The sequence below is a fragment of the Pseudophryne corroboree genome, chromosome 3 (assembly GCF_028390025.1).
Source record: "Pseudophryne corroboree isolate aPseCor3 chromosome 3, aPseCor3.hap2, whole genome shotgun sequence".
Lineage (NCBI taxonomy): Eukaryota > Metazoa > Chordata > Amphibia > Anura > Myobatrachidae > Pseudophryne > Pseudophryne corroboree.
In genome coordinates, this window is record NC_086446.1 from 489,760,854 (window position 1) to 489,771,328 (window position 10,475).

The 10,475-nt window shown below is 43.9% G+C and overlaps 1 protein-coding gene across 1 annotated transcript; it reads right to left on the reverse strand.

Annotated features, from left to right (window-relative positions):
• Nucleotides 1-2,594: 2,594 nt before the first annotated feature.
• LOC135056136 (nuclear factor 7, ovary-like) lies at nt 2,595-8,226 on the reverse strand. Its single transcript, XM_063960939.1, has one exon. It carries the CDS (start codon nt 7,990-7,992, stop codon nt 6,409-6,411), a length of 1,584 nt encoding a protein of 527 aa, XP_063817009.1. The 5' UTR covers nt 7,993-8,226; the 3' UTR covers nt 2,595-6,408.
• Between the last annotated feature and the right edge of the window lie 2,249 nt (nt 8,227-10,475).

The following is a 10,475-nucleotide window of genomic DNA, read 5'->3' on the forward strand; positions in this document are numbered from 1 at the left end:
ACGCCTGCGTTTTTGCAAACACTCCCTGAAAACTGTCAGTTGACACTCAGTAACACCCCCTTCCTGTCAATCTTCTTGCGTCCGCCAGTGCGAAGGAAAACTTTGCTAGAACCTGAGCAAAACCACAAAGAGCTTTGTACCCGTACGTCGCTCATGCGCATTGCGGGGCATACGCATGTGCAAAAATGCTGTTTTTTCACCTGATCGCTACGCTGCAAAAATCGGCAGCGAGCGATCAACTCGGAATGACCCCCATAGTGCCCTCTAACCATAAACTGAAAACATCCATTTTTCACAGGTGCTCACCAGACAACAGTTACTCTTGGGCCACATAGGCCCTCATTTCGAGTTGTTCGCTCGCAAGCTGCTTTTAGCAGCATTGCACACGCTAAGCCGCCGCCTACTGGGAGTGAATCTTAGCTTAGCAAAATTGCGAACGAAAGATTCTCAAAATTGTGAATAGAAATTTCTAAGCAGTTTCTGAGTAGCTCGAGACTTACTCTGCCACTGCGATCAGTTCAGTCAGTTTCGTTCCTGGTTATACGTCACAAACACACCCAGCGTTCGCCCAGACACTCCCCCGTTTCTCCAGCCACTCCCGCGTTTTTCCCTGAAACTGCAGTGTTTTTTCACACACTCCCATAAAACGGCCAGTTTCCGCCCAGAAACACCCACTTCCTGTCAATCACACAACGATCACCAGAACGAAGAAAAAACCTCGTAATGCCGTGAGTAAAATACCAAACTTCTTAGCAAATTTACTTGGCGCAGTCGCAGTGCGAACTTTGCGCATGCGCAGTTTGCGGAAAATCGCTGCGATGTGATGAAAAAGAACAAGCGAACAACTCGGAATGAGGGCCATAATAGGATAGGGTGCACTCCCCTCTTTCAAATATTGGTGCCCATAAAGTTGTTGATGTCATAATGAGAATTTCCTCATGTGCCTTTCCTTTTCTTACTTACACTATCTTATACTCCTTACTCCCCTTGATGGCACCTAACCAGAGCCGGCCCTACCCAATATGATGCCCTAGGCAAGATTTTGGCTGGTGCCGCCTAGCACCACCACTGGTTCCGCCTCTGACCTTGCTCCTCTTTCCCAGCACCACCACCCCTCATCCATAGCAGTCCTTATTTTGGTGTTTGTACCCCCTATATTTTAAATAGGAACAATTTGCACATTTGGCGCACAGCCCAAAAAGGGATGTGTTTTTGCTGGCAAGGGGCATGGCCACACAATAGTAACCCCAAATCCAATTACGCCACACAGTACTGCAACTTTATTCACATTTGATCATGCGATAGTGTCCATAATTCATATTACATCCACAGTAGTATCACTTTACCTTATAAACGTTACGCCTCACAGTAGAGCCCCTTATTCACATTACGTCACACTGAATTGCGCCTTATTCACATTACACCACATCCTATTGCTCTTTATTCACATTAGATGACACAGTAGTGCCCTTTCTATACGCAACGCCACATAGTAGAGCACCTTATACACATAATGCCACACAGTAATGCCCCTTACACATGAGACACATTATTAATGTCCTTATAAACATAATAGGCCTTACACATAATGACAACCTTTATTAATGCCGTTTTACACATAATGTCCCTTACACATATGCCGCACATTATTAATGCTTATATACACATGACACACATAGTGCCTTCTACAGATTTGCTGCACATTATTAGTGCACCTATACACACATAATGATGATACACATACAGTAGTACCCTGTTACACATATGCCGCACATTATTAATGCCCTTATACACATAATGACACACATAGTGCCCCTTACACATATGTTGCACATTATTAATGCATTTTTACATGACACACATAATGCTACTTACACATATTCTGAACACTACTGCACAACCAACCCACTCACATGCACACATCACTCACACTGCCACTAACACCGTGACCTCTGCCACTGCTTGCGTACAGAAGTGTCCTCATAAATCTTGTCTCAATGCTAACGTCGGACGTCGGGCACATTTTTTAATGAAAATGCATCTTATTTGCATTGCTATGTGGCTAGGATGCACAATCAGCTTCTGCTGATTAAAAGGATATGCAGCATGCCTATACAGTATACTGTGTGAGACTGTGGCTGTATCTGCATATGAAATGCTACACACAGAATATAGGCTTGCTGCATATCATTTTAATCAGCAGAAGCTGCTGATGCCCCTAGGCATATCAAATGCCCTAGGCAATTGCCTAGTTTGCCTATGCCTATGGCATTAAATGTAGTAAATGAACAAAATTTTATTTTTTTTAAACAATATAGTCATTCGAGTAAAGATGTCAATGGCTATGGTAACACTGTATACCAGGGGTTCTCAAACTGTGTGCTGTGACACTTGCAGGGGTGCCCTGAGTTGGTGGTCCAGGACCAACTAAATTTATTTATGGTCTATGTAATAGGCAAAACCAGTGCTGTTGGCTGTCAGTCATAAAATATGTGGATAAACAAAGCAAATCTTGTCCCTCACCACACAATTGAACCTAAGGGTGACACAAACACAATTTACTTAATTGAATATTTCTTTATAACTTTTTTCTTTATAACTTTTGCAATAAAAAAAAACTTTTGCTCTAAGGGTGTCGTGAAAATAATTCTGATACTCTAGGGCGCCTTAATTCAAAAAACGTTTGGGAACCACTTCTGTATACAGTAGTTTCAGGTGTTACTTTATATGAATTATATACGTGCAATTATCAGAGAGTAATTCTATAATCTCAATATAACTATGTAAGGATAAAGTAATTTGAATATAATCAATATATATGCATATAACATTCATAGGGGGAGATTCAAATGTTTGAAAAGCCAGTTGGGAGTCTGTTTTTCCTATCTAATAGACAGGAAAAAACAGACACCCAACCGACTTTTCAAACATTTGAATCTCCCCCATAGGGTGGAATTCAAATGTTTGAAACATCGGTTGGGTGTCCTGTTTTTTCCTGTCTTTTAGATATGAAAAAAAACAGACTCCCAACTGACTATTCAAAACATTTGAATCTCCCCCATAATGCCTTTTACCTTCTATAGGATTTGTGGTTTCCCCCATCCACCATCCACCACTTACTAGTATTATGGTTAATATTCAGCTAACATAAAGCCACACATTCGATTAATAAATTGACTACATATTTTTCCATACAGTATGTATGCTCAATATATAAGCATAGCAGTGCCGCCCACCTGCCCCAACTTCCTCTGAAGGTGCCGGCCGAGCGCTCACCTGACTTCCTCTGAAGCCGCCGCCCGCCCGCTCGCCCGCCCGCCCAACTTCCTCTGAAGTCGCCGCTGCCGCTCGCCCGCCTGTGTCCCACTGAACCAGCTGCTGCTGCGGATGAGCGGCATCTGTGTGACAGGGATGCTGCTCTCTCTGGCCCAGCGGCAGCCCGGCCCCCCTTCCGCAAATTTGGAACTTGGAAGAGCCTATGCTGCCTGTCTGGTTAGTAAATGCAGGGGCAAACGCAGGATTTACTGGGGGGGGGGACTCTGCCGTAATGTGTGAAAAGGGGGACGCTGTCTGCCGTAATGTGTAAAAAAGGGGACGCTGTCTGCCGTAATGTGTAAAAAGGGGACGCTGACTGCCGTAATGTGGTAAAAAGGGGACGCTGACTGCCGTAATGTGTAAAAGGGGGTCTACCCGGTGTAGTGGCGCTACTGTGTGGTGTAATTTGAATAATGGAGACTACTGTGCACTGTAGTATGAATTGGTATTATTTTTGTGTCCACACCCTTTTCCCATGAAGCCACGACCCTATTTTTTGGCGCGCACATGCCCATGTTTCACATAAGGTGGTGGTGGTGGGGGGGGGGGGGTTAATGCCATTTCTTGCACACAGCACTAAAATGCCTAGTTACGGCACTGAAGCATAGTAATCATAACATATTTTGTAGATACAATTTTCATGTGCTGACTAAAAGTACGTGGATGCATAAACTCAAGCATACAGCCAAGCAGTTCTCTATAGACACACATTAGCAGTAGATTTAGAGAGTGGTGCTATTCTCCATGGCACCGGTTATAGAATGTCACCTTTCCAACGGTCAATTTGTCAATTCCTTTCCTGCTAAAGCTTCCGTCCAACTGTAAATGGTGTTACTGTGATGGAGGAATAATGGTATGTTGCTGGTTTTCTTGGGTTTTCCTACCGCGTTGGGTATGGGATGCCGGCGGCTGGGATCCCAGCGGTCAGCATACTGATGCAAGGATCCCGGCTGCTAGAATGCTGGCAGGGGGCGAGCGCAACGAAGCCCCTTGCGGGCTCGGTGGCTCGCTGCTCTCGCCACAGGTTCTATTCCCCACTCTATGGGTGTCGTGAACATCCACGAGTGGGAATAGCCACTCTTAGCTGGGATTCCGGCTGGCGGCATTGTCAGTGGTCAGGATTCCAGCATCAGTATCCTGACCACAGGGATCCCAACTGCTAGCAATGTAATGGATGCAAATCACCATAGCCATGATCCAAAATCTAGTGGGAAGCTCACAGAATAGTGGAGGTCGGTGTAACAGAATTGCAGAGACAAATTTCGTATTAATCTCCATGGTTTTGGCATGAGATGTTCAACAAGCACATATGGCTATGATGTTCAAGTGTCCACATACTTTTAGACATGTCATGTATATTATTAGTATACTTACAATAACTACACAGTAATACAATTAATCAAAGCACCACCTAAATAAAGTAAAAATTCAGTTGAATATAATCAATATATATTATACAAGTGATATTAATACATATATAAACTGCCGTAAAGATACTGCATTATAAATCATACGTTTCCCAATTATACTGGTCCGGACTTACCTTATGCTAACCACAGAAGCTGCAATACCTTCATTGGTACTACAGATATTGAGCATGATACATGAGTATAATCTAAAAATCATTTGTATAGTTTCAAGGGGATGCAGTAAAAATCCCAGCAGTCGGGACAAAGTCAGAGGATCGACCGTGGGATATCGATAGAATCCCCTAAAGATACCGGGGGCAAGTACGGCAGGTTTGTGGTAAGCACTAGGGGGAGGGTTATGGTTAGGCTGTGGGAGGAGAGAGTTAGGGTTAGGGGTACGGTGAGAATACATACTGGGATCCATCCGGATTCTGGCCATCAGGTTTCCACTGTTGGTCTTCGGCTGCCTTACATAAGCTTTAAGTACTTTAAATGTCTTTTTAAAACATGTGATGGCTGCCTGTCCCCGGGTATAAGCAGCGCTGTGGATCATAGTTGCAGTACTCAGGATTCAGAACTCAGCTACAAATCTCCTTCCTGTATAAGTCCGCTCCCAGACTCCAGTCTTAAAAGCCAATGGGAGGTTGGGGACATGCTTATACAGGGAGGAGAATTTAAGCCGAGTGCTGCGTCCCAAGGTAGTATAAGGATTATGGGGTCTATTCATGAAGCAGTGAAAAGAGTGGCGAAAATCACCAGTGGAGAAGTTGCCTATGACAACCAATCAGCTTTGAATGTAGTCTTTCTCAAACACATTTTATGAAATGTAAGAGAGATGCTGATTGGGCAACTTCTCCACTGGTCTGTTTCTCAACTGTTTTCGCTGCTTCATGAATAGACCCCTATGTATTAACCTGCCCCCACAGAGAGGTAATACAGGTAATGTGCAATTCCAGTGAGTCTGCTCAATTTATTAAAATGTCAATAATTTAAAAGGCAAAACCAGATTTGTTTTGCATTTTAAATTATTGACGTTTTTAAAAAAAACTGTAACATTTCACCCATCATAGGCAAAGGTACACCAAAAAAAAAAGCAGGTTATACTTTAGAACTGCTTCTGGTAGGTAAGATAGCTCAACGTGCATGGGGTTTAAGCTGTTGCGCTATTCAGAACATAAAAGTTGTCCAGTAGACATTAATAGTCACTAAATTATGATTGGCCTTCTTATTGATATTTCTATTGTGCCCCCTCTTATGATTTGAATGTAGTTTCAGCTATCTTGCCATTCACAAAAAAAAATATTTCCCCCCCGCAGTTCAGGTTTCAGCCTCCATCTGCAAGGTAAGAAACCTTAGGGTGTGCAGCTGGGTGAGTCTCCAGAAAGTGAACATAAAGTCCCATGCATCACACGCTTTTAATTTATTTGTCTTTTAAACTGGTCTGTTGAGATATTGTTGTTATATGAACTCTTAATTGCTTAGTAGCAATGCCTTACCCTATAACTTAAGACCCACTAAAATCTTGGTATTTTGGAGAAGTATGTCGCTTGAATTTGTGTATCACAGAGAATCGCCCAGCTAGAAAGTAAATGCAATGTGTGGTGGGTTTAGAACCTCCCACAAAACCGCAGTTTGATAAATTCCCCCCAGAATGTTATCTAAAACAGAGAGTTGCTAGTGATCACTAATCATTACTCCTCAATATTATCCAAGCTCCACCATAGGAATCCAGCCAGACTCTAAAGACAGCATGAAGGGGCTCAGTGAAGGTGGTGGTGAAGGTGTGTAAGTGTCTGATTGGGTCACACAGCTCATAAAAGTACAGCTGCCCAGCCTCATAGTCCAGATATACGCCAAATCGGTTACAGGAAAACTTGTTAGACAACTTGATTTCTTTACAGCCATGCATCACTGAGTATTGACTGTTCCATTTGCAGAAACCCCAGGACTTCCTATTACATCCAATGTATGACCGAAATCCTTTTCTGGCTATACTGGGATATGACATTCCTAGCCTCCAGTTTCCTGACTTACTGGTCTCTACCACCCAGAAGTGTCGGCCTGTAGAAAAACTAGTGCTGCTTAAGACTTGATGATCTTTGAATCGTTGTGGTGTTTTGGGGCGATGCTGGTGTATTTCTGTCCAGTAGACTGATTTTAAATCAGTTAAGACAACTAAATTATTCCCAGCGGTGTTCTCATCCAGTAATATTTCTGACCTCTCCTTTAGGAGGATTCCTTTATAAGCAGCAATCACAATTTCAGATAAACCTGTTTGTAAAGTATGTGATATTAGCTCCTCATCCAGGTTACACACAGCTGCTGAACATTTATGATTTATCTCTTGGCATTCACTGTAAAAACAATTGTCTCTCTCTGATACTTCTTCTCGTAAGACAGTTAGTGGATCAGTTAAGTCACACAGCTCCTCAATGTGATGCAACTTACTAGACAGCTCATCCTTCTTTATTTCCAGCTGCTGGATTAGATCACGCAGTGGTAGTGAAGCCTGGTCTACCTGTCTGGAGATCTCACTCCGTACTCTCTCCTCAAGACCATCCACTTGTTTCCTAATGTCTGTAAACAGGGAATTAACTCTCTCAGTAAGGCAACCTGCTTTTTCTTGAAGTACTATATTTTGTTTCTGCAGACTTTGGACTCTTTCGTCAACCTCTGATTTATTTGAGGCCAGTTCCTTGTGAATATGTCTTAGCTTCTCCTTCTTCTTCACCGAAGCATCAATCAGTGACTCCACCTGGTGCCCACTATGTTGTGTGGATGTGCAGTAAACACAGATATATGCATCATCATCAGTACAATAATATCTAAGAGCCTTTTTGTGGATGGAGCACTGCCTGTTCTCCAAGGTAGTTCTGGGATCAGATAAGATGTGTTCCTCTGACTTGCTGTGTACTCTCAGGTGACTCTCACACAGAAAAGCTTCGCACATCAGACAGAATTTATCAGCATATACAGAAGAGTTAATACAATAAGTACAGAAGATCCCAGTCTCCTCCAGCTCTGGGTTAGTACACAGGATATACTCTGGTATGTTACATAGAATTTTATTTCTGTACCATGCAGGGTGCTTCTGAAACTCTGGTCTGCACTCAGGACAAGCATAAAGTCCAGATCCCTCCTGTGTATCCAGAACACGATCAACACAGACTTGGCAGAAGTTATGTCCACATCCCAGTTTTACAGGATCTGTAGAAATGCCCAGGCAGATGGAGCACATCAGCCCATCCCTCGGATCTGTAGTCGCCATCACCAGTCTCAGGAAGAAGACAGTAAAATAAGAAAGTCTGTCCTTTACAAAAAGACAGTTCTCCGTATCTGTTCCTCAAAGAACTATAGAGGGAGTGTAGATTTTGTCATTTATATTCAGACTTCCAAGCTGTTAACAACACTATATAGTTGTGGTGCCGTTATTAACAGTAGCAGATGTACCGAGCTGCAGCAGCATAGTGCGATCCTCCCTTTGCTGACGCAGTGATGTGACCAGATAAGGTCTGGCCTGTAATTACAGAGATTGAGAAATAGGAGTAGAGATTTGCTGCGCAGCAACCATGTATCCAGGCATTGGCATGATTGAGGAGGAAATAAATGAGAAAAGCCAAACAAATTTACAAGAGGCATCTGCAAGATATTCATTGTGAATGTACTTTATAGAATCTCTCAGCTCAGGACAGATTTTTTCATGTTTATTCGAGTAGCCATCTGGGGCCAGAATGGGGTGTATTAGGCTGCAGCCCTAAACATCCACATAAAAACAGGCCCATCATAATGACAGCAGGATACTGTGATTTTGACCAGCTGTCCTCACGGTCGGCCATAAATCATAAGTGTCACAAATGCATTTCTATTTCTATTTGCTTCCTTATGCAGTGTATCTACTCTTAACCCCTTCACTGCTGAGTCCTTTCTCACCCTTGTGCTGAGGCCGTTTACTGACGTTAGCGCTCGTCACATTCCAACATCAATATTACTGGGGGTGGGGTGGGGGGGGGGGGGGTGTTTGTGCGGTGCTCACACTTATAAGTACCACAAAGAAATAAGTCTTTGTGGTACTTGTTTCATCAATAATCCACCTTTTCAAAATAGTAAATAGCAGGATTCTAAGGGGTGGAATTCAATTGTGATTGCTGATCCTCACACCCGCGCACGTCCACTGGCAGCTATTTCTAATGTTTCTGCTGACAGGCACGAGAACTTCATTTCAGCTCGCTACCCCCGGGGGGTGGCGAGCTGAAATGCGTGAAAAGTCACATGTTTGGGCACCCAAACAGGACTTTTCACGTCGTGCCCTTTTGTTTAGTTGGGTTTTGTCACTTTACGCAGCTAAACCCAACTGATATGGGTGCGATCAGCGCAATAAGGGGGATCAATTGAATATCCTGTCACTTTAGACAGGAGATCAGGCACGAGAAAACAATTGAATTCCCCCCTATGTGTAGGTTCTGCCAAAAAAACAACAACCCTGCACTTTAATTGAAATGTATTTTTTTTCTTCAAATTTTTGCTGTCTGGATGTAATTGCTTATTATGTGTAGGAAAAATACGGTAGCCCAACAAGACTTACCAGTTTAAAAACTAGACAAACTACCACATTACATGAGGGGGCACTTTTTGTTATTTGGCACAAGAATGGGCTTAGAATAGATCCCCCATCCGTGGAAAATTTTATTTTTGTGTGATCACCAGACAGGCCCGGCGCTACCCGCTCAGCGAAGGGATGCAGTGCAGGGAGGCGCTGGGATGGATAAGCGCTCTCCCTGCTCTGCATCCCTTCCCTGTTGCCGTCCTGTCCCCCCTGCTGCTGCTGTGCCTGTCACTGTATGACAGGCATTGGCAGCGGCGCCTGCAACATGAAAAGCCTCCTCCTTCCCCTCACCTGTGTGAAAGCGCTGTGTACGGGACTGAAGGGGGCGGAGCTACACTGAATGGAAGGGGCGGGGCTACACGGACCAGGCTGCTGTACTGAGGGAGACTGGCTTAGGTAAGTGGAGGGTGAGAGAGAAGTGTGTGTGTGTATATATTTGTGTGAATTGTGTGTGTGTGTATGTGTGTGTATATATATGTGTGAATTGTGTGTGTGTGAGGTATGTCTGTGTGCGCGCGCTTTATGGACGCTACTACTGGGGGGGCATTTCGTATAACGACACTACTACTAGGGGGGCCATTACGTATAAGGACGCTACTATTACTGGGGGGGGGGCATTACGTATAACAATGCTACTACTACTGGGGGGAGGACATTACGTATAAGGATGCTACTCCTGGTGGGGCCATTATGTATAAGGATTGTACTACTACTGGGGGCGCATTACATATAAGGACTATACTACTACTAGGGGGGAATTACGTATAAGGACGCTTCTACTACTGAGGGTGCACTACGTATAAGGACGCTTCTACTACTGAGGGTGCACTACGTATAAGGACGCTACTACTACTGAGGGTGCACTATGTATAAGGACGCTACTACTACTGGGGGGGCACTACGTATAAGGACGCTTCTACTACTGGGGGCGCACTACGTATAAGGACGCTACTACTACTGGGGGTGCACTACGTATAAGGACGCTACTACTACTGGGGGGGGGGCATTACGTATAAGGACGCTACTACTACTGTGGGTGCATTATGTATAAAGATACTACTACTACTGGGGGGCATTATGTATAAGGATGCTACTACTACTGGGGGGGCATTATGTATAAGGATGCTACTACTAATGGGGGGGCATTA